The following is a 24001-nucleotide window of genomic DNA, read 5'->3' on the forward strand; positions in this document are numbered from 1 at the left end:
GGAAATATCTCTTTAGGGTTGCTAAGTGCTCCACTATGTTCACCGGCTGCTAGTTGCTAAACTTGTTTGTCTGCCAGTTGGTGCTGTGCAGGTACACAGTTGTTTCGGGAGCTTATTTTAGCTGAAAACCTGCTGCAGCCCACAACCATGCTGATAAGAGCGCTGTAAACAAAAACAATGACCTAAAAGATGTTAAAACACTTCATAAAGCTGAAGGGCAATACATAGTCAGTGCTAATTCTCTGCGGGTTGACTTTTAAAACACAGTAAATTGATCTTTTGTTAACATAAACATATTTATTTGTGCACCTTTAAATTAAAACGAAACATTCTTGTTTTGTTTTATTTCTTGGTTTTGTTTCTTTATTGTAAATTGTTGATTTATTAAATAATCCGTAAGGAGACGGGGCTGGCCACATTTTAATGCTTGCAAAAAAGATACCTTTGTGCTGGAAAACAGTGACTATAATGTTTATAAAGGAAAAAATAATTACCAAAAAAATTCTGCCAAATGCAAATAATGCAAAGCAGACAAATATTTGAATTTATTCTGTGGGAAAGATGGTTATTTCCAGTCCTTAGAGGTTATTTATACTGGTGGCAGAAATACAAATTAAGCTCTGTGGTGGGAAAAAGCTGCAGAGCAGAGTTTTAAAAATGATTGTATGAAGCAGCGAGGAGAATTTCAGTGAAGGTGACCATGTTAGGAAACATCTCAGAGCTGCGTTTCATCTTCAGCCACATGAACCAAACATAACCCTGCGCTGATTAATGAGTCTTTCACATTTTAAATAAACATCACATCGCTCTGTCGATTTAGTTGCAAAAACTTTATTGTCCATCTGATGTTATCTTTGTCACTTTTTCACCCATAGTTCTAGAAAAGTGGGGGTCTTGCAGATTCAGGACCCATTCCTTTGATATCATACTGCGACTGGTGCCAGAGAACGGCTTCATCTACACATTCGGACTGTGGTCACATGACTGTTTGCAGCTTGGATATAGATGTGCAGTCCTCTTGACCGTAACAGTTCGGGTCAAGGGAATAGGGAGCCAGCAACCGATATATAACACTACAGATGGATATGATCCGGCTTTGTGTGTATGCAATGATCCATCATCAAGTATTCTACAGAAGGGTGCAGGCTGACCTAGACTAACATGCTTACTCTACAACCGCCTCATGCACCGCAAAGTGTGTTGTCTAGGAAACAGAGAATAGTGCATTAAATGTCGATATCGTCCCTTTCAGTTTTCGTTATGTGTGCTCACGTGTGTAAACCTTTTCATCCTTTTCATTCACATCCTAGTAAACAACACAGTGTTTTGCAACAACTTAAAACACAGTAACAGAGAACATCAACAACTGGTGAGATACACATTAAAGTTATACAAAACCAAAACAACTAAAAGCTTCACAAACGAGGAGAAAAGGGCTCGTCGAGGTGATATTAATAAGAGGATGAACAAGCTAACCACAGTGTGGCCTAAATCTCACGTTTAGGTTTTCAAATTATACGTAGGATGTTTTTCTCACAAAGGAAATGGCAAAATTTAAATTAAGAAAAATAACATTTAAACATTGAAATGATTTGAATGCAACAGGCCAGTGCAAACAGTTTTTGTTTGAACTGCATGTGAGCCTCGTCCTGCAGGAGACCCTGCTTCGGCAACTTTATTGCTTGGTTGTACTTGTTGGTTTCCAGTTGCAATACGCTAATACTGACATGCTAAGATGGAGCTGCAGAAGGAGAGGATGGCGTGGTGTGTGTGTGTTTGGAGAACCAGTTTAGGGTTCAAAGTTCATGTTTCATTCCAGTTCAGATAATTTAATTGTCTCGTACGTTCCCCTTCTGAGAGATATACGTTCATCGTCCTACATTCTGTGTGAAGAAGTCTTTTTATGTTGTCGTCAGTCCATTTCTGTTCATTTTGGCCAGTATTTCTTGCCTCGTCCGCCGCCTTACAAGTCTGACCGCTTCTGTGTTCACATTCGGCAGAGGTTGTTTGAAAATCATGGCGGGAATGAGAGGAAAACATCAGCAGAGGTCAAAAGCTGCATGCGAAGTTGAGGAGGGAGCTCCCTGATCCGAAGAGAGAAGTCAGCAGGTTTTAGTTCGCTATGGTAAGGTAGTCCGGTGTGAGCTGACTTTTAAATAGTGTACGAACACTTGTTCAACATACAGTTTATAAGAGAGAAGAAGAAGTACATTAGTAATACATCAGATTGCCCATCACAGTAGCCCCTGACTGTTTGGCTGGTAATAGAGGAGAGGAGAGGAAAGGAGCAGCAGGTATTTTTCTGGAGATAGTGTCACGATACACAGCTCTCATTAGTTAGGAGTACATGTAATAAATAATAACATAGCAGTAGGCTAATAAATTCCACAAGTAAGCTCACAGACAAAAAAAACAAACAAAGAAACTCCTGTGAGATAAAAGTGCACAGACGACAGACATGTTCTGTTCCTCTTCCCTCCTCTTTCTATGAGTTTCAGCGACGGCATCGGCGACAGATGGAGTGTGTGTGAGGGGGGGGGGGCTTCCCTGCTCAGTGAGGATAGTATCCAGCGATGCAGCACTATGGCAGGGTAAGAAGAAGAAGAAGAAGAAGAAGAAGAGGAGCTGACTCTGGACGGAGAAGTCTGTGTGTTTCAGGTGCGTTACACAATGAGTGGTCCGCGGCGGGGATGTTTAGGACCCTGGCCGTCCCTGTTCTCAGGCCCCTGCTCCTCCAGGTTGATGTTGCTGGTGGAGGTGTGGTGGGAGAGGGGCTCCAGAACAGGCCTGTAGCCCCCAAGGTACATCAGACCTGAAGAAGAGAAGACGGAGAGAGAAAGAGAAGAGGGTTATGTTGCAAAACCTCAAACCTCTTGAGGACACAGTTGTATTTCTCTGGTGTAAATTAATGTCCCAACAGCAAGACACAGCTTAAAGACAGCAGAGTACTGTCTTACTCATTTTCTACTTATTTCTCTACTCATAGGGCAACTTCTATCTTCTCGCACCTGGTTTTGAAAAGTGTGTTTCCATCCGCCTGTTTTCATGCGCATTTTCAATTTGTGCATTAAAAAACCTGAGTGGAAATGCGGGAAATTTGAAGGGAAAGAAAGGTAAAAACAAGTTTGCAGCTGGGACATTCTTGACTTCTTCCTTTGCAAAGGACATGATACTTTTCCTTAAACTGCACAATACTTGGCTGACGTAATATTTTATATCATTGTAATTTTGACCCAAGTTAATAAGACCTTGCACATGCTCACACCAAGCATTACACTGCAGTCCTCGTGGCCTGTAATACAGTTCACTTCGGTTAGAATTAACTCAAAGCCTCGCCAACCAACAACATGGTCCTAACTCACAGTGAACAACACTCAATATCTGCCGAGGACTGAAATTATTATTGATAGTTTTAGGTCTCGACCACGGAGAATTTAAATACTAAGTGATATCAGCTGTTAATCAGCAAGTTATATTCTGAGCTGTGATTGAGAAAAGATAAATGCTGTACATAAAGAGCAAGACTCCCCATCACATTTTTAAAGATATTTGATGACTGTACTTACTGTATTTGTCTGGGAATACAATCTTAAATAAAACTGAATCATGACAAACAAGTAAACAACAAAAGAGGGTGATTGTTATGGTTCATGCAAACTACAATATACGGCCCTGATGTCTGATCTACCATCTAACCATAACTCCATACCTAGTCCTCAATGTGCACTGGGCACGACTCCTCATCTGTCCATCCGAAAGAAGGCGAAAGAAGGAAGAGAGGAGAAAGAAAGAGGAGAGAGGTCGGGAGGAAAATGTCCAGGAAAAGACAGTAGAAGATGTGAAGAATGACGAGGGGAAAAGGAGAGAAACAGAGAGATAACAGAAGACTTTTACGACACAGAAAGAGAAAACATGTCGCACCATCCACCATAAAAGACCAAAGAGGTGATGTTAGGTTCAAGGTGATGATGATAAATCAGGGTTTTAGTGGCTGAGAGCTACAAGAAGGATGCAGAGCAAAGCAGGCTAGTTTGAACCCAAAATCACTCAATTGTTAATTAAACAACCAACACTTCAAGAACAAAATTGATACCTTTAGCTCTCATCACAGTAACCAGCTGAGTGTTTCAAAGCAGGGAGGATGATTAGGAGAGGACGGGAGGGAAGATGGAGGGGTGTGAGAATGAGTTGCAGATGTTTGGCAAAGCGGCTCGGAGCTGGCAGACACTGAACATGAATTCTGGGATGGACCAGACTCTCTCTCTCTCTCTCTCTCTCTCTCACACAAACAAAAAAGACAGCATGCAGAAAGCGCTCGTCAGACACACGGTAAGATGCACTCATCACTCATCACTCACACACACACACACACACACACACACACACACACACACACACAAACACACACACACACACACACCAGGGCTTCAGCTAAAGGAGGGAGAGGAGGGAGAGAGTGCACAGCTAACCAGTACTGAAAAAAGCAATGAAGCACCAGAACAACACCAAAGTGTAGGGATGAAGAGAAGAAGGAGGGCTCCAGATCTTCATGCTGGGCAAAGATGCTACAAAACCTCCTCCGTGGTCACTAACTGCGACTAAATGATACATCTAATTTGTTTTTTCTTTGTTTCTTTCTAGCTTTAATGTGCATTAGCATGTTAGCATAGCAAGCTGATGTGTCAGAAATTCTTAAGTCTTCTGACTCACGCACCCCTTTTTATCATCTTCCTCACATTTCCTCCCCTCCTGCATCTCTCGTCACCCACCCCCCTTTACTCCCCTCACTCTCCTGCCCAGTCCTCAGCTCTCATCAGTCCATGTTCGAGGGGTTGCCACTCACCGGCGATTCGGCCGTCGGGAGCCTGCTCATTATCCAACCCCAAAGAGGGCGTGTCACAGAGGGCGACGCCCTGATTGTTATTGGCCAACTCTGCACACCTGCTCCGCCCACCTGCAAGCGAGGGCAAAAGTCAAACAAGAGCAGCCAGGCACAGCAGGGGGGGGGAGTGGGACAGGCAGGGTGAGGGAGGGAGGGGGGGGGGGGGGCATGGTGTCAGAGGTGGAGGGGTGAGGTAGGCCATGCTGGAACGGCATTAATAAAATAATAAATGATTTTACCACCATGTATCTGACTTAGACGTGAGATTTAAAGGACACCAAAATCAACTGATTCGCTCTGATCCACAGTGTCTTTAGAAGACTTGTGTGATACGTGTGTGTGTGCATCTGTGCGTTTTTCTATCCTGGTGGGGTCCATCACCTGACATATCACTCACGCCATGGGGACCAATTTTCTAGGTGGGGACCGCCCCTGGTCGCCACAGGCACGAGCATTGCAATCAATAGAAAACAGCCTGCTGATATGCCTGGTGCAGTTTTTTTGAAGAACATTTTTTTACTACTTTGTGTGTGACCTAGTGGTCGTAGAGGGTATTGTGGTGTGTGTCGTTGCACTGGTGGGGACCGTTTTCCTGACAAAGTGTGTGTGTGTCCACGGATTCTTAGACACAAAGACTGCTGATGTTTTCCATTTGTCTGAAGCTTCATGAATTCTAACAAATATATAATATTCCATAATCCAGTTGAGGGGGTGTGCGTGACCACACTGAGCAGAATGTCAAATTGAAAGAATCAGACTCTTAAGAAGCAATCAACAATAATCCAACAAGTGTGATCTAATTCTTGCAAGGCTCATTTTGCGCAATTGAATTAGAAAGAATATACAAAATGGTAAGATTGTTTACAGAGAACAAAAACAAACAAAGCTCATCTTGCCCTTTAGTTTACCATCAATATAGTAGGAGATATTTTGGTATTTTCTTACTAAGAACTGGCAGTTCAGGGATTTTTTTCCAGTTGTACATTAATCTATTTCATAATTATTTATTTTGTACAGAAGGTGGCATAGCATAGTGATAACAATTATTTATTATATACTACAAGATAATGTAGTACAATATAATATCATACATCATATGATCTTCTGATCTTCGGTTCTATTTTCTCATTAATAAGGTAAGCCGACACATGAGACAGAAATATTAACATGAACTGTCAACGTTAGCATGTTTCTGCCTTCTCCAGCATGGCCAGATAACAGATACTGACATGTTTGATTATGTGCCTCATGCCTGCAGCAAGCCTATGTGTGTGTGTGTGTGTGTGTGTGTGTGTGTGTGTGTGTGTGCGTGTGCGTGCTAATGAGGAAGAGGATGACTGGATGATTGGCAGCTCAGCACAGAGACACAGACAGGGCACATACAGAAGCTGTCTGTCAGCGCTGGTGCAGATGCAAACATAACATCCTACAGCGCGTGTGCACATTCACAGTCTGTCAGGCAGCACAGGTCCGCTCGTCTCCTAAAGAACTGAAAGGTCATTCGGTAACTCACAGGTACACAGGTAGATCGTTTCAGTCTGGCGCCAGGTGTTACACACGCACACGCACACATACACACAATCCACAGAGAAACTAATTTACATATACAAGTTTCAAACTGTAGTTTAATGAAGGTGACCGTGTTGTTTTTGCTTCAAACCTTTCTGGTCATTGACTCACACTCTCTGTACACCACAACACTTTCACTCCATCACTCTATCACTCTCTTTCTTACACACAGACACACACTTACACACTTACACACACACACAGACACACACTTACACACACACACAGACACACACTTACACACACAGACAGACACACACACACACACACACACACACACACACACACACACACACAGATGGAGCATGAAGAAGCTTTCCCTTCACGATGCAGCAGCAAAAAAAATATAAATAGTGCTGAGCTTTTTAGAACATAAACATCTAAATGATACACCTCATACACTTACATTAAATCTACAAGCACACACACATGTGTACACACAAATATTCATATAGCGGTGCAAATCATGCAAATGCAGCCCGTAGCCTGGTGTGCAGCAGAACCTCATCTAAACAACACAGGATGCCTGTACGTGCTCATTTCCTGTTGTGAATGAAAGGATGCTCCGATCGATTGGAATATGTTGATATTTGTGGCTAATTGCTTGACTACCGGTCATTAAATTCAGCGATAAGGAAACAGTGATTGTAAAACATGGGAAGAATATAAATAAATGTCCTTCAAATATACTTTTCTCTGTCTGATCTGTCAGCTGTGTAACAAGTCAGGGATGGATGCTCTGAAGGATGTAGGGTTGATATCAGTTTGATCTCTTTCACTACATTTGTTTACATTTTGCGCGTTATAAGCTGGCTTGCTAACGTTAGCCTACATTCAGGAATCACCTGGTGGAGCCACAGAGGACAAAATAAACTTGCTTATCTGCCAGATTTGAAGGAACTCTTGAACTGAAACGGGTCTTGTTGTTGTAACATATTCGGTCCAGAAATACAGAGAATCCAGACCCTGAATTGGTACATAAACTGAGACAGTAAATGTTCCCGTTTATCCTTTAACAAAATAAATACAAGGACTGTTTTCTGTAGTGGGACTTGCTCTGGCAGAATCTTTGGGCTGCTGGTGTCTTAAAGGGCAGGTAATAGAGGAAAGTCCTTTTCTCAACTAAAGCAGGATCATTTTTTGATGAAACAGTCATCTTTGATCTTTGATTTGATGGAGGAGCCAGTTCTTGCCTCGTCCAGTCCAGTTCTGTGACCACAGAGGAAGATTAAAGTGGGACAATCAGTGACAACTGGTATTTTAATTAGGTCAGTCTTAGGAGCTCAGCCTTCACTGTGAAGTAGAGTCTTAGGAGCTCAGCCTTCACTGTGAAGTAGACTGAAGTTCTAGTGCACACATACTGTATGAGAAGACATTCACTCCAGTTCAGATTGTGTATGTTGTGGTGGTTTCAGCCAACATCACGTGCATTTTGAAAGGGACTGCCCCATCTAGAGAACAATATCTGCCATAGAATCCCTTTATTTGAAAGGGTTGTCATTACTCAGCCAAGATTTGAAAAAGTTTACGGACAGCAACAATATCGACCACTCGGTCCATAATGTATAATGTTTGTATGAAAAAATGTATTTCTTTTTCACATGTGCTGAGAGCAACAAAATGCAAAGGGAGGTGAGAGATCAGGGGTGAAAGGTGAGGGATGGTCCACATAGTTACCTTTCCCATTAGACGGGGAGGAGCAGTCCTCTTCAGTGACATCGTTTCCCTGGAGAAAACAGGAAAGAAGCTTTTTAAGACTAAATAAAAGTTAGATAAATACATAAAATGAATGCATTACACACCTCTGAGTCCTGCTCCTCTACTGCCACCGAGTAGTTTTGTTCCTTTGGCTCCTGGGAAAACTCCTGAATGAAAGAAACGATACAAGACAGTACAACGTGTTTATAAAACATTTCTGGATCTCACAGCCAATTTTCTCGTCCATCCTCCAGATTCCTCACCCCGTCCTGCTGCGACGGTCCTCGGCTCTCCATGGGGGCGTCCTGGTTCTCCTCGCCCTCAGCATCTCCCCCCTCGTCTCCCCCGGGTTCGCCTTCGGCCCCGGCCAGGTAGGACCCTGACATGGAGGACATGGTGTCAGTGCTGATGTGGGAGTGCTGCGAGTGGGACGAGGCCATGGACATCACTGAGTGGACCAGGCTGCTGTTCACTGGGTCTGACAGACAGACGGAGACACACATCACGGTTGGGCTCCGGGTAAGAGGATTTTTTTATTGTCTGTGTGTCGCGGGTGAGATTTACACCATTTGTAAAATGCAGAACAGTAGATTATTGCCCTTTCTGAATAGTGGGCAAAGAAGAAATGTTTTCTGTTTTTTTTCCATTGTCTCGTCACATTGAAGGAATAGTGCGACATTTCAGGAAATACGCTTATTCACTTCCATTCAGGGAATTAGATGAACAGATCGATAACACTCCCGTGTCTGTGCACATTGCAGTGTGTACGGAGCTAGAGCCTGGAGGTTGATTAGCGTCGCTTAGCATAAAGCTAACCTGACACTGTCTAATGAAAACATATTTTGTCTTTAGGAAACGAAAGGGATTTAAGTTGTTGCGATTTTCACTGCTACTTTGAATTTTTGTGTTTGTCAGTTTAGGTTTGGTTCTGTGTGTGGGGGCTTGCATTGCTGTCTCTGTGAGGACCAATTTCAGTTTCAAAACCATTTTAGTGAGGACATTTTGGCCGGTTCCCACTGCTTCAAAGGGCTGTTTGAAGGTGATGACTTGCTTAGATTTAGTTTTAAGGTAGGTATAGAAAGACAAACGTGTGTGTACCTTCAGGGGAGGTGATGGTGGAGGAGAGAGGGGTTCCCGTGCAGGATGACTGGTCGATTGCTCCAGACGAGGACAGAGTCAGGTTCTCGCTGTCTGGAGTCACTCCACTCTGTGAAACAACACAGAGGTAAGAGAAGAGCTCACAACACCACATGTTACCCCAAACACACTAACAAATGTGTACACTTCCACAGCCTTAGAAGTCACAATAATGTATTTTCTCTTTGTTTAACACACACACACACACACACACACCTCCTGCTGGTCCACGGCGAGTTTGTGACGGCAGGCCTCCGATTCACTGCAAGACTTCTCATCCTCCTCCTCAGGGAGCACAGAGGAATTCTGGGAGAGAGACCTAAGATAAACACAATGGATGAGCTTCAGACAAAAATAACAGTAAGTGGGTTTGATGTATCTTTACTGTGAAAACACAGACAAGAACAATTCAAAAAAAGTCTTTAGCATTTAAATATTCTGGGTATTTTTTGCTGAAAACAAATAAACACAAAAGTAGCGCTAAAGACTTCATGAACACAAGTGACTATATATTCCTAAGATTTCACAATCATGTCCCAAAGACATCTGCTATCCCAAGCAAAAAAAAAAAAACATTAACTGTCACTAACACTCACTTCGAACCGCTCTTCTGGAGTTTGAGTCCCTGACTGGAGTTGGAGTGCTCTAGAGGGGAGAGGGAGCGGGCCGGTGCCGGGTGAGGCTCACTGCTGTACGGGGGCAGCACTCCGGAGACGTGACTGGGACCGGAGTTGAGAGGAGGATCCACCGAGGAGGTGTTGAGGGGGCCGTTCAAGGCCTCCAGGAGAGACACCACCTCGTATCCTGGAGGGATGTGCTCCGACGCCTGCAAACGAGGAGATAAAACACTGGTGAGTTTACTGGGAATGATCATTATGTCATATTTACTCTGTTTTTCTGGGTCAGCTCTGTCTCACCGAGTGCTCCTCCGAGTCAGAGGTCTGGGAAGTGATGACGGGGTTAAAGCTGGTAGGTGACAGAGGACTGAGCTTCTTCCTCATAGCTCGGATCTGCAGCAGAGCTCTGAATGCTTAAAGAAAAAACAAGATGACAACAGAAATATATTTATATAATTTGTATATCTAATAATAATTTCAATGACATTTACACGGATGTATTTTGAGGCCACGATTAATATAAAAAAGGCCAATGAGCCTAAACTGCTGTAAAATAAGATCCAAGCCGCACTGTTTTGAAATAAATGGAGTGCAAAAGAAAGTGTTTCTGCTGAACAATGGCCAAGAGAGGCCACTTTTGGAAGTACAAGCGTGTATTCATCCTGGAAGGCCATATGTGAGAAAATATTTTTGAAAAGCCTGATCTTATCAGCTCAACAAAAATAAAAAAATGTAAAGAGTCATGAACTGGAGCAGCTGCTACGAGCCACAAAAACTCAAGAACAATAATCAGGAGATGACAGCAGGACACAGAAGGGAGGAAATAACAGTGTTTTGCCTGTGTCGTGTTGCTGGACAGAGAGCTCTGCTAAGGTAACCTTTAATTTGCGTAATTCTCCTTTTCTACTCTGTCTCTCTCACTCACTGTTTCTGTCTGCTTTAGTCTCACTCTGTGTGTGTCTGTTAACTTGCTTTTCCCAGATGTTACATTTTAGTTTAGTAGTTTTTCTCTGCTGCAGTGGTCAGTCAGTGGCGATGAATCAGTTGCTATTGTTTAAATTTCCCTTTTTTGTTTTTTTTGCTTCTGTACAGGAACGGCTACAAATAAATATTGCATGAGAACAAACCAAACATCAACAGGCCCCTTAAATAAATGAAACAAAAACAAACGTAATCTTTTGCGTTCAAAAATTGTCCTCTGGGTATAAAACACATCTTTCTTGTCCAGGAGTCAAACAAGTTGTAACCATGATTCCTGTGTAGCAACAATCTTAAACATTCTGCAGATTTAAACAATCCTTTTTTAATGATACACACCTGAGTCTCTCATTTGATCCTCTGTACCAATTTTGGCTCCAAATATTTCACTTTTTTATTATAGTAAAATTGAAATTTAAAAGGGAGCATTAACGGTGTTAGAAAACACCTTTCATCCATTTTAACAATCTATTTCCAGCAGTGGAAAAGTGGTTTACAGAACTCTCATTTTGGAAATAATTTCTTCATCGTAGGTGGGAACTTACGCAGTCTGCAGATGGGGCAGCAGTTGGCCTGGTAGCGCAGAGTGTCTGCGCAGGCGTTGCAGAGACACAGGTGTCGGCACGGTAGGATGAGTGTGTCTCGCACATCCGACAAACACACCACACACTCGGCACTGTTGTCACTGATCTCGTCATCTGCAACCTGGAGATGAAAAAACATTTGAATGTTAGGAGGAGAGAGAATTTATAAGCCATCCAGTCAAGCTACAGACAGACAGTTACGCTGATTTATTTTACTACACTGCCGTGACACTTCTGACTCACTCAAAGAGGATCAGACGGAAAAATAAACTCAAGATATTTACCTTTGATTCCTGGCTGTTGTATTTGTTCTCTATCCCGTAGATCTCCTGCAGTAGATAACTCACTCCATCCACCTGGGAAAAGGAAGATAGTAAAGAATGACGGCTGCAGGTCTCGTGGGTTCAGGGGTAATGTTCAAGAGGGAAATAAAACTTTGTGTATCTTTGTCTTTCAAAAACATTTAAAAAATGTTTCACGAAAGGAGGAAGGAAGAGAGAAAAATCAAGTGTATTCACCACTTGTTTCTGCTTCAGAGGCTTCACACAGTAGCTCCCGTCCATGTGCTGCAGAAGAAAGCAACGGTTGTTTATTACCTTGTCTGAATAATTAAAAAATTTGTTCGGAAAGCCCTTCATTTGTTTTTCTTTGGCATTGTTTATATTTGACTGACACTCAACTGAACTGTAATGCTGTGGAGAGGACTTCTCACGTTCTTACGGTTTTGCCGCATTTCTTTGGGCAAGAAAAGTGACTATAAATATGAACCAATTATCAAAATAGCTACTGAAAGATTTCCCGTCGATAAATCGTTTCGGCAATGTCTGTAGAACGACAAATTCCTGCAAACATATTGTGCCTGCCGCAAAGAGAGTCCTTCTTACCTTTTCAAATGTAGCCAGCAGTATGTGAGAGTGGCCCAAATGTTCTGTAAAGATAAAACACAGCGGGCACGTCGTTGCTTAAAATTCAGCGGCTCTACTTTCACATGAGACCATCGGTGTGATAACCAGTAACAGACCATCGGTGTGATAACCAGTAACTCACCATCCCCCTCGTCTACCACAGCCTGCACCACCATGGGGAAAACCTCTTTGTCCACGTCGAACAGCAGCTGAGGAGAGAAAGTAGATTTCTATCTGCTCATGTGTAAAAGAAAATTGGTTTCCCAGCACAGCCGCAGAGTGTTTCAGTGTTCAGCCGACCGGCACAAGCTGCTTACCTCCTCGTCAGCCCATTCGCTGAGGTTTACGGTGTGTGAGGGCAGACAGAACTGCTGGCCCACTCCCCTCTTGAAGTGCACCGTCTCCGACTGCAGAGAGCTGTCCTGGGGCAGGTAACTGCAGGAAACGATACACAGATACAGTCAATCAATGCACAAAATACACCAAATCAGTCAGCTCATCGGTATCAGGAAGTCGCTGCTGCAGATTGACATGTGGATGATCCATTTGTTGGTTACAAACGCAACACATAACAGGCTGTCAAGTGTTGAATGCATTGTCTTTGCGTATTTAAAGATGTTATGTGAAGCGGAGGATAGTCATCGCCTGCTTGCATGTCTGAACAGAAATAGAATCACAGACAGATCATTATGCAACATATGCAAACGCTGATGTATAAGATATGCACGACCATGTTGGCATACCTTATGAGTGTCTGCATGGATATTTATAGCAGTGCTTTTCTCTTCTATACTAGCCTGTATTTCTATTTTTTAAAGGATGACTAAAGGCAGCAGATGTCCCTCTTTTGATGTTTACTAGAGATGCAATGACTCCATACGATACTGATTCTGATTCCTCAACTCATCTGCTGATACCGAGTCGGGCTACAAAGGTCTGGAAAGCTCACTTCTGTCTAACTCCACACCCCCAGATTTATTTATTTTGCTCTCTAACTTGTAGTCTTCAACCCCAATCGACACTGGAATAATTGATCACACTTTCGAGGACACCGTGTGGAAGTTAGTACCTTACAAGGAAGTGCTTAAGGATGCACCTGCTGTCAACAAGTAGTTTGTACAAAAACATTTGAAGAGATTATGGCAAAATAAATGACACATTTTCAACTTTGGAGCGGAAGAAATTTGTGCTTTTCTAGAGTGATTGCAGACAGTTTAGTGTTTCACAATAAAGTGGCAATTTTAAGAAAACTGAGTCAACACAGACAGAAAAACAGGCAAATTCTACTGATTAAAACTCGATACATAGTGATCAGTCAAATGAAAAATATTGACCAAAAAGATTGGTTAATGGATTTTAGCAAATATCTTAAATACATCCAGTGTTATCTGTTCACCATGTTTCCACTTACACTGGCACTCCATTGTGAAACTCCTCTATGGCCTGGTAGTAGATGGTTATGGCCACCTGTGTGTCAGCGTCGAAGGTGAACTCCACATTGTAGCAGGCCCGGTTCTTCCCCTCCGCCTCGTCACCCGGCAGCTTCAGGTCCTCGCTGCACCTACGAGTCGAGAACAGAAATCTGAGCGGCATCAAAAGCTATTTCCTTTTGAGTAAATGAGTGCGAGTCATGGGGAGTGTGCATTTATAAAACAAGCGGGAAATCTAATTATAGAGTGATTTATGCCTCAATAATCGCACAGAAATTATCTGCAACTGGGGGATTTATTTATTGTTTGAAGCCATGTAATGAACATATCAATAATGTTCATTACATGGATGGCTTCATGTTTTTTTGATCACTTGTCATATTTTTTACGTTTGTTAAAGCATATTTTTTGTGTATGTGTGTTTGTGCTGTTTTGATGCATAAGGGACATTTTGTGCTTTTATTTTTGCCTTGGATTTCGTAATTGGATGTTATGTTATGATGCTTAATTGTGTTTCTTTCATGGGTTAAAGAAAGTACTAAAGAAAGTAAAAATATAAATTACAAGCAAACATGAATTATATGACACCATCCCTTAAATTAGCCGTTGTGGTTTGTTGTCTAAAAATAGCTCAGTGCACATAAAGTGCAGCAATGGTGTGATGAGGGGTTAGGTGTATGTTACGGTGGACAGAGGTGCGTACCGTACGAGCCGCAGCGTGTCCTTACGGATGTTTATAAGGCTTCGTAACGTCTTCACTGGTTCCTGAGGTGGAGGGGCTGCGTACGGGAACTGAAAACAAAAAGAAAACAAACTCTAGATGTAAAATACATGTTATGAGACTGAAGAGTAGTAGCGTTTATCTTCCCTTAAAACCGCCCCGACATTCTTCCCTTAACCACAGGGAATTCAGGGTTACACAATGACCACGGCTGCTCCTGGTTTAACCTTAACACAAGTGTTTCGGTTGGTCAGCACCAGTGGGATCCGTGCAGACAAGTGCTGAGCCAGAGCAAAAAAAATCTGCTCAGATTGTGTCTTTCCAGAGACGAGGCTGACACCTCAGAAAGTGTTTAGGCACATTTCTGCACACGCAGGCACCACGGGGGTGTAAAACAGTCCAGGGTCAAGCAGTCTTTATTTCAAAGACCAGATGAAGTGAAGATTACCATCAGGTGACAGGTAAGGAAGTGAAAATACCCTCTTTTCACTATTTTCTCTTGTGACCAACCTAATCTTTAGTGATTAAAAAAAACAATATTAACAACCCTGGCGTTACGTCGCCACATCACCTTCAAATTTGACCCAATATGTGGTTCACTTCTCAGCACAGCGTTTGAAGCCTGAAGTTGCCGACTGAGCGTAAGAGGAGAGCCGAGGTGGTTTGAGGATCACTGGGGGAGAAACATGCAGGATGTGGTCAGATACCTCCACACTACAAGCCCTCATCTGTCCCTTAGTGTGTCCGTGTGTGTGTGTGTGTGCGCTTGTGTGGCTGTGAATGGCACCATATTCAGCGCTGTTACACATCTGGGCTCAGCGGGAGTCACGCCTGTAAACTACACAGACAGACACACACGGAGTAACAGATGCTGAAAAGGACCATTCATTAGGAAAGTCACAGGAAACACTGTGGGTCTCATAACGTATTAAGAATCATGAAACATCAGAGCAATGGTTCTTCACACATGCTCAGGCGAAATTTAAAAAAGCTAACACTGCTCTCCTTTTCAAATACAGGCGAGTAGTTTTCTGAGAAACATACAACATATAGAAATTAAAAAACATATTTTCCAGTTTCTTTAATTTTAAATTATTTTTTTCTGAATTAATTTTGATTGCTTGATTTGAATGTTAATGTTAAATACAAACGTCTTTATAAAAGAGCGAAGGTTAACTTATATTTGCCCAGTAATACTTGAACCTTTCACTCTTTGTGTGGCTCCCTTGGAGTTGAATTAACTGTAAAAGTAGTAGCCTTTTGTGGCAGTAAAGTACGTGATGCATCTCATGCCTGGGGATATTTCTGTCTTCCCATTGGCTCACACACCTGGAGTCCCCAGATGTGAGTTGGTTATTGCAATTCATCCTGAGAGGAAGATGAATGTCAGTACCAAATTCCATGGTATTCAATCAAAACGTCCACCTCATCATGGTGCTATATGCAAAGAGGATCACCAAAGTTAGGAGGTTTCATCCTCTGGGGACCATGAACGTCTGTGCAATCTTCCACAGCATTCCAACCAGTAGCTGTTTAGATATTTCAGTCCGGACCGAAGTGGTGGACGACCGCTCGCATGGCTAAAAATCTATTTTGTGAATCCAGGTGCTTCATGCAGGAGTTTCTGAAAACCTCTAAATATAGCCCCGGCCATTATGATAGTGCAGGAGACCGAGAACACAACAACTGCGGTTGGTTTTATGATTCCACGGCACCATCTGCTTAGAAACCACCAAACATTATATAACGCTGGTAAAGCTCCAGACAGACACACACAAAAAAAAAAATCACCAGCTGCATCCTGTGCTCACAGGATTATAAACACCCACATAATCGGGAGAAAAACTGCACTCCTAATTTTAGCCCCGGTCTAGACTGAAACAACAGTGCTACTGAGATTAGCACACACAGTGAGGGAGCAGAGTCTCCTCATATCAGCTTCTCTTTGTCAAAAACGTTAACTCAAATCCTCCCTTTCCTCTCCTGACTTTCTTTGACCCACAGCTTTCATTCGTCACCTTCAGGCTCATTAGGTTGAACGAAACCCCCCCCCGGAGGAGCCGCCGCTCATCAGCCTCTCTGTACGAGGGAGCCAGCAGACTGTCGTTTTTTTAATTAGTTTGACAGGATGAGACGCTGAAATAAATGTCAATCAGTGACGGTCTGAAAGCCTGTTAAATGCCACTGCAGGAGTCACAGCTGCTGAAATTGACGAAGAGACAGCAACACCTAATGACTCGATTGATGCAAAATTACTTTTAAATTCAAGTCATCTGTCAAACCAAAACACAATAAAATGTGCTGTTTTGTTCTTCTCAAACGTGAGAATGTTTTTCTGACAAAAGCAATTAGCCCAAAAAAATGGTGGCAGATTGATAAATGATAAAAAAAAATACTTATTTGCTTGAGAACACCTACCGCCACAGGTCTGGTCCCCAGGAAGTTAAGGTCTGTGTTCTCCCCAAACAGGTAACCCTCCGGATGGGTGGAGTCAAACTTCTCTCCTCCCATGATGAAATGGCTGGCGAAGTAACTGCCTGCACGCAGAGAACGATTCATCTGTTAAAACACACGTGACTCAAAAAAACATCACGTCATCTGAAAGACATATTCATGACATCACAGCATTTCGATCTGGTAAATATTTACAGGTTACAAACAAGTTTCCAGCTATTCAAAGAGTGAAGCAAAAACCAACGGCACAGTCTTATTATCAGGCTCCATTTTCATGGGAAAGTTTAATAAATAGATGCTGTTGTTAGAAGAAAATAAGATTTTAGGGTCCAATAACAGACAATAATACTGTTAAAAATGGAGCTTTTTAGCCGTTATCCTACTTTCAGTTGCAAAATCTACCAATGTGGCACTTCACTGGCATGAAACATTAATATTTCCCTTAAATATTTGAATTATTTGGCTGGCACCGTTATCCACAGACAGACAAATCCTCAAATCATCGAGTGCAAGTGGCCAGTGAAACTACAAATGACTGATTTGAAGAAGACAACCGAAGCTCTGAAGAGTATCTGTGACGGCCTTCTGACTGACGTTGGGTTGTTTTTAGGTTCTACAGCAGTTTGTCCACCTGTTTACCAAGACTGTGGGTCAGTGACAACACAACTTAAATAGACGTTGTGCCTTTTTAATCACAGGGTGAGCTGATATCATAAGACAGCAGTGGTGGTTTGGAGTCTTTAAATACATGCTGGACAGGTTGTGTATCTGCTGGAAAAGGACAACTAGTCTGGCACCTCTCCCTCTTAGTAACGGAAGGGTTTGGATGCTCTGAAATTAAAGACATTCACACCGGAGAAAAATAGATCATGAACTATAAAAAGCCAGAATGATGATGATCTCCCCCTCCCTATTATTTACAGCAGGTGGGAGAGGCTGAGGCTTTGTCACCAGATCCCAGAAACAGGAACTGTGGCTGACAGATCGGTTTCACCAGCAGCCATCGTCACCTCCTTTCTTCCCTTCCCACCACCATCAGGACCGCTATGTCACAAATTCATCTAAATTATGTTTAGAGGGGCGCTAATGGCCGCCACAACTCAACAGGTTTTTTATCCCCTCCATCCTTTCTTCAGCACATAACATCACCATAGATCTAAGATATTTTGTTCTGATATCAGAATATAGCCCAACACGTCACATCTGGCTACAATAAAACTCTACTTGGATTCCCCCGATTTGGTTCCAGGTCTCATTTTGTGAGAGATTTTCATCTCCTTTATGTCTTGGCTTACGATAGAATTGAAAAAGCAATGACATTATTTTTTTCACAATACGATTTTGTGACGGTGATATTGGATTACAAAGCCTGGTGGGGAGATAAACACGCTGATGCAATTTATAAATGCCACACAGGGGAACAATAAGAAGAAGTCAGCATGGAGGTTTTTGATTTGGGTCAACTGGTTAAGAGCGTGAGGTTCGGCAGCTTGTTTTGAGACATGTGCCAATACCTGAAATGTATTATCAATATGAACCTTTAAAGCATTTCTAAAAATAAGGAAAACCTCTCATATGCAGTTTATGAGGTATTTAAGTAAACAGTGGTACAATAACTACCTTAATAATACACTATATAGATTTGGCAAAATTAAAGTTATAAGTAAACAGCAATTTCCACTTTTATTCTATTAATGGAGAAAATAGCTGAAACGTGAATTGATAATGAACTTATTTGATACGTGGGAAAGGCATCTATCACAATTGTGTATATTTGAATATAAATTTGTTCTGAATTAGCTGCCAAGTATTCAATTGGCACAGAAAAAAAATTTAAAATATTTTAATTAATTACCAAAGTATTAATGCCAAATATTCTCTAATTCCATCTTCTAAAGTGTGAAGATTTTTTGCTTTTTTCTCTGTTTATTATCATAATAAATTCAACATGTTGGGCTTTGTTCCTCTTCTGGAGCTCTTTGAAGACGTCAACATCTGCTCTGGGAAACTGTGAATGACACTTTTCACTAATCTCACATTTTATATAATAAACAAAATCTACAAACTAAAGGAAAATGAAAAGAATATTAGTTGCAGTCCTGTTATCAACAACAACTAAACTAATTTCTACTCAACACACTGAATATTTCTCCACCGCTAATGCTTATGTTGGTCTTTTAATGTCCATCCCCTTCGGCTCCATCATTACTTATTTATTTTACAGATGCATCAACACAAGCTCCCTGCTAGATGCTCACGGAGCCAATCTCAGTTATGTATCGGACACTCTGCAAATAGATGAAAATTAAAAGATTAACTTTTAAAAGATAAATAAATAAGTATAGATATGTCCCTCTGTTGTTATCAATTTCTCTCCATGGACAATTCAACAATGCTGCACTGCCATAAATACATTAGAATACATGATCAAATAGTAGGCTACATAAAGATGGAGTAAATAAACGTAAATGTACAATATAAAGCTGTTTAAGAAAGGCTGCACAGAGAAACCATGCATTGGTCTCTCCACAGGTAGCTCCTCCAGGTTAGAGGCGAAGGCCTGCAGCTGTAAGAAGGTGATGGTTTTCATGGTGAGGTCTACTTTACATGCCTTTAATAGCACAAATTAAATCATCATTAAGGTTTAAAGCATTTCACAGTTAGTCTGTTCTTACCAGATTTGGGTGGATAACGGTACACCGAACTGGACGGAATGTCCAGTTCTTCCACGCCTATGTTTTGTCTGCTTGTTAAAGCTCCCATTTCCAGTCACATAAAGACCACGCGGATTAACGGGCATAACACTTTCAGGTTCGCTCTTTTTATTCCCTATCATTTAATCCAGTCCTCGCTGCCCTGGACGGTCCACTTCCACCGTGAATGTGATCGTCCTGGTGGATTAGTGGTTTGTTCTCCGGCTGCTTATCCCCCCTCCTCCTCCTCCTCCTCCGTGGTCAACAGCTCGTTCGTTGGAGTCCCTTTAACAGCGGAGAGGCGCTCTCATGGTGGGCGCAGTCAGCACAATCTGAGCGAAAGATCCTCCGAGTGTGTGTCGCTCAAAACAGCCGTGTACCCGTCGACACCTCCCGGTCCGCTGGATGTCGGTCACACATCTCCGGTGGTTGTTGGATCCTGTCAAAGGCGCCCCATGACGTCACAAATCCGGGCCTTTTTTTTTTTGCGCAGTCTCTCTCTCTTTTTCTCTCTCTCTCTTTATCTCTCTCTCTCTCTCCCTCTGACTGCAGTGCAGAGAGGACGGCTCTGTGGGATACACGGAGCATAAACTACATTACCCAATGGACTGTTATGAATCTATACACTGCACTCTCCTGTTAGCTAACACGGAGCTAAAGTTAGCTAGCAACCACTAACAGTCACATCCCCTTATCTATTCATTATATGGACATGGGTGGAAATAGGGTAAAAAAAGCGCTTTTTAGCCCAACAACAGTAAAGACTGTCGCCAAAAGTAGAGTCACAAAACTCAAACAGTTGTACAACTACCCGGGATTCACAGTAACAATATCAGGCGTTGATAAACTAGAAAAAGTAAAAGTTGCAAATAGCTAGTGGGATGTTTTTAATAAACTAAATGGAACAAAGACGGACACACTGTCCGTTTCAATGTAGCCATTATAAGCGACTCCGCGCCAACAGGGGGCAGTGTAACGGTCAAAGTGACGGAAGAGACAGTTGAGTAGCCAATCAGAGCGGGCCAACACGGGCGCAAAGAAAGAGGGGAAGAAAGCTTTATTGCCGCCATTTCACGTGAATGCTGCGCGTTAGAGACGACGATTAAAACAATTGAAAGGATACGCCAGTTTGAACCACATAAACCAATTGGAGATTTACAAACTAGCAGTAACCGTTTACCTAACGGCGGGGGACTAACGGGTTTCGACTTGCAAGGGCACGAATAATATGAGCTACGGAAGGGCGCCGCCAGACGTCGAAGGGATGACCTCCCTTAAAGTGGACAACCTGACTTACCGTACTTCTCCGGAGACTCTGCGCCGAGTCTTTGAGAAGTACGGCCGTGTGGGAGATGTGTATATCCCCCGGGACAGGTACACTAAGGAGAGCCGCGGGTTCGCCTTCGTGCGGTTCCTAGACAAGCGCGACGCCGAGGACGCAATGGACGCTATGGACGGTGCGCTGCTTGACGGGCGGGAGCTCCGGGTGCAGATGGCCCGCTACGGACGACCACCGGACTCCATGTACAGCCGCAGAGGTGCTCCGCCACGGAGATACGGAGGAGGGTACGGCGGACGCAGAAGCAGGAGGTAAATGGCCGGTGTGATTAGGTTTAGCTGTGGAACTATTTTATATTGGTGTTAAAACAAAACAAAAAAAAGACGAGTTATGGTGCAAAACGATGATTCCCTGCTTGATTTTCTGAAGCATTGTTTCAATATGTCTCTAGTTGTTAAAACTTGTGAGGCATCATAAAGTAGTTAAAATATATATTGCACCTTGTTTTGCATAGACTACTGTGTTGATGTAATAATGCACAATGTTTGCAACTAGCTATTATTGTCCTTAAGAAGTGATCTACTGGTTATTTTGTTTGATTAATCAATTAAAAAGTTGGTCTTTTTAGCTTGACATTGCAGCTACCTCTGTCTGAGAAGCTTCATTACATGACTCTTCATTAATATGTACTTTTTGATTACACTTGTCAGTTTCCATATTTTATTTAGGTTTTTCTCTTGTTGAGTTAAAGTGTGTATCTCTCTCTCTAACCACAGCCGCTCAGGCAGCCCTCGTCGCCGCAGACGGAGCCGCAGCCGCTCCAGGAGTAGAAGCCGTTCCCGATCCAGGAGCCGCCACCACTACAGCCGCTCCAGGTCCCACTCCGATTCCAGATCAAGATCCAAGTCTAAGTCCAAGTCGAGGTCCAAATCCAAATCCAAGTCCAAGTCCAGGACCCCCAGGCGGAGTAAGACAAAGTCTCCCTCCAGGTCTCGGTCCTCCAAGTCCAGAAGTCGAACCCCGCCTTCCAACAGAGGGTCCAAATCCAGGTCCCGCTCCAAATCCAAGAGTAGGCCTAAATCTCCAGAAGACAACGGAGCAGAGACTTAATCCAGCCTCGGACACAACATGACGGTATTCAGGGGAAAGGGTGGATTTTATTATTTGGCCTTCTGTCATCACTTGGGTTAGTATTCTGCAGTCTTGGTGCTACGTTAGTCATTTGCAACACAAGCAACGAAGTCTGCAGAATCCTGAATACATTTAGAAATTCAACACACAAAAAAAAGATTGCAACTGATGTCCTTGTGCTTTGGTTTGCTTGAGTGTTCAACCAATTTAAAGCACACACGGACCGCAGGAGATTTGATGTGATCTGCTGAATAATACATTTCAAAATGGGGTGTATGGGAGGAGGGACGTGGGGTGCTGCACTAAAAAAAAAAACGTTCACCTAAATGTGGAATTCTTTCCTCCAAGCTGCGGCGTCCTGTTTGCAAAGGGAGGAGGAGATGGGGGTGTGGCAGTGTGAGAGCAGTTAGTGTGTGACCCGCCCCATGTGACCTGCCTGTTGCTGAGAGAGCGATGGCAGTTGCTAAAGGAGCAGGTCGTCAATGGCGGTGGTTCGGGCTGTCAGTTGGTGTATGAGGTGGTGTGGTGAGGTACGTTCGTGGGGATCACAGGCACTGAGCACTGTCCCCACCTCTCACAAAGGGAACGGAGCCCGAGGTTTGTTTTTCAAATTCGCCCGAGTGTAAGTCTTGTTGGGGGGGGTGTAAACAAATGTGAAAATGACTAGAAATGTTGGATATAATACATGAAGATGGATGCCCAGGGAAACAAATATGCAGTTTGATAAATGTTAAGTGTCAGGGGGGGAGGAATATCAGACCAGTACTGTATTTAAATATCCAGGTCAGCTGCAGGAGTTGAGAACGGCATTTTGTTTTGCACTCCTTAACTCCGTTGTGTCTTTCCTTCCAGGTCTCAGATGATTGAGCCTTTGCTGAGGACATCAGGAAGAGTCTCACATTGAGCAAGTGGACTCCACTATTACCACTGAATGCAGACTGAAAGGTTATTGGCGCTTGGTCTAAAATGTTTTAAATTTGACCTAATTTACATAATCAAATTCTGTAACTTTGATGTGATCGTTGTTTGTAAAGTTGAGCAGTTTGAAAGGGAGTTTTTCTCATTTAAATTGTTTGTTTTGATTACACTTCTACTTTTTTCAATTGATATAGATTTCTTTTAATGAAATCCCTTGTTTAACTCTTTCTAGATGCTCATGACAGTTTTATTTGCAGGGTGTCATGTTGGACGTTCAAAGCCTTTACAGCTATGTCATACCACTCTGGCTTATTGTAAAGGCAAAAACATTAAAGTATCGCTGTGCCACTTAATTTGTGACTTGCTAATCGAGCAGCGTACATTTTCTTTTCTGTAAAATCTCTTATTTTCTGTCTGGCTACAGTTGCTTTCCTATGACTCTAACCCTCTTTCTTGTGTATCTTTTGTGCACTAGGCGCAGTTGTGTAGCAGTTGAGTAATGCTGGTTAGCTGTTAAGATGCGGTGCAGTGCGGTGGTGACATGGTGTGGCGTGTTGCGGTGCTGAGTGCCCGGCGCTGTTCCGGGGCTCGACCCTCCGCTGCCGGTTTGTAAGCTCACAGGTGTTGCAGATCATCCATCCTCTCCTGTCTTGTGACCTCTCCTTCCCTCCATGTGCTGTACAGATTCTCACCTCTTTCCTTTTATATCTTTATTCTCACTCCTCCCCCCCCCCCCCCTCCCCCCCCCTCTGTGGTTTATCCACTGTTATAACTGGCTCTGCTCGCCTTTTTGTTTCCTTTTTTAATTGGGTCCAGTGTGACTCCTAGTGAAGGGTTTAAAGGGCAGTCCATTCTGCTTAATGAATGATTTGTGTGTCTTTCATTCCCCTGTGAACCTCTCAAATGTCTTGTAATTGCTTCAGGTGAATGCTAATAAACATCTTTGTTGTTAATACATTGTGGATGGGAGTTTTGTTATGTCGTCTCTAGACAATTTGTCTTGAC

The 24001-nt window shown here is 42.8% G+C and overlaps 2 protein-coding genes across 8 annotated transcripts; one reads left to right on the plus strand and one right to left on the minus strand.

Moving 5' to 3' along the window:
- Nucleotides 1-815: 815 nt before the first annotated feature.
- On the minus strand, nt 816-20389 carry rnf157 (ring finger protein 157). Of its 5 annotated transcripts, XM_031843254.1 has the most exons (20): nt 19651-20385; nt 16940-17058; nt 14504-14592; nt 13782-13931; nt 12688-12805; nt 12513-12579; nt 12350-12393; nt 11984-12031; nt 11750-11821; nt 11427-11586; nt 10204-10316; nt 9883-10112; nt 9503-9605; nt 9248-9356; nt 8413-8627; nt 8254-8316; nt 8129-8177; nt 4844-4954; nt 3710-3744; nt 2726-2812 (listed from the first exon to the last, which is right to left on the minus strand). In XM_031843254.1, exons 1-19 carry the CDS (start codon nt 19736-19738, stop codon nt 3710-3712), a joined length of 1983 nt encoding a protein of 660 aa, XP_031699114.1. In that variant the 5' UTR covers nt 19739-20385; the 3' UTR covers nt 2726-2812. The 5 variants fall into 5 exon arrangements, with proteins under 5 accessions (XP_031699113.1, XP_031699111.1, XP_031699114.1 ...); XM_031843253.1 differs by lacking the exon at nt 3710-3744 and having other exon boundaries at nt 816-2812; nt 8413-8528; XM_031843251.1 differs by lacking the exon at nt 3710-3744 and having other exon boundaries at nt 816-2812.
- Nucleotides 20390-20689: 300 nt separating this feature from the next.
- On the plus strand, nt 20690-23949 carry srsf2a (serine and arginine rich splicing factor 2a). Of its 3 annotated transcripts, none has more exons than XM_031843260.1 (3): nt 20690-21258; nt 21724-22081; nt 22427-23949. In XM_031843260.1, exons 1-2 carry the CDS (start codon nt 20897-20899, stop codon nt 22055-22057), a joined length of 696 nt encoding a protein of 231 aa, XP_031699120.1. In that variant the 5' UTR covers nt 20690-20896; the 3' UTR covers nt 22058-22081; nt 22427-23949. The 3 variants fall into 3 exon arrangements, with proteins under 3 accessions (XP_031699120.1, XP_031699121.1, XP_031699119.1); XM_031843261.1 differs by having other exon boundaries at nt 22931-23949; XM_031843259.1 differs by having other exon boundaries at nt 21724-23949.
- Nucleotides 23950-24001: the final 52 nt, after the last annotated feature.

Source organism: Anarrhichthys ocellatus, unplaced genomic scaffold (assembly GCF_004355925.1).
Source record: "Anarrhichthys ocellatus isolate YVR2014 unplaced genomic scaffold, GSC_Weel_1.0 scaffold4, whole genome shotgun sequence".
In the NCBI taxonomy this organism is placed as follows: Eukaryota; Metazoa; Chordata; class Actinopteri; order Perciformes; family Anarhichadidae; genus Anarrhichthys; species Anarrhichthys ocellatus.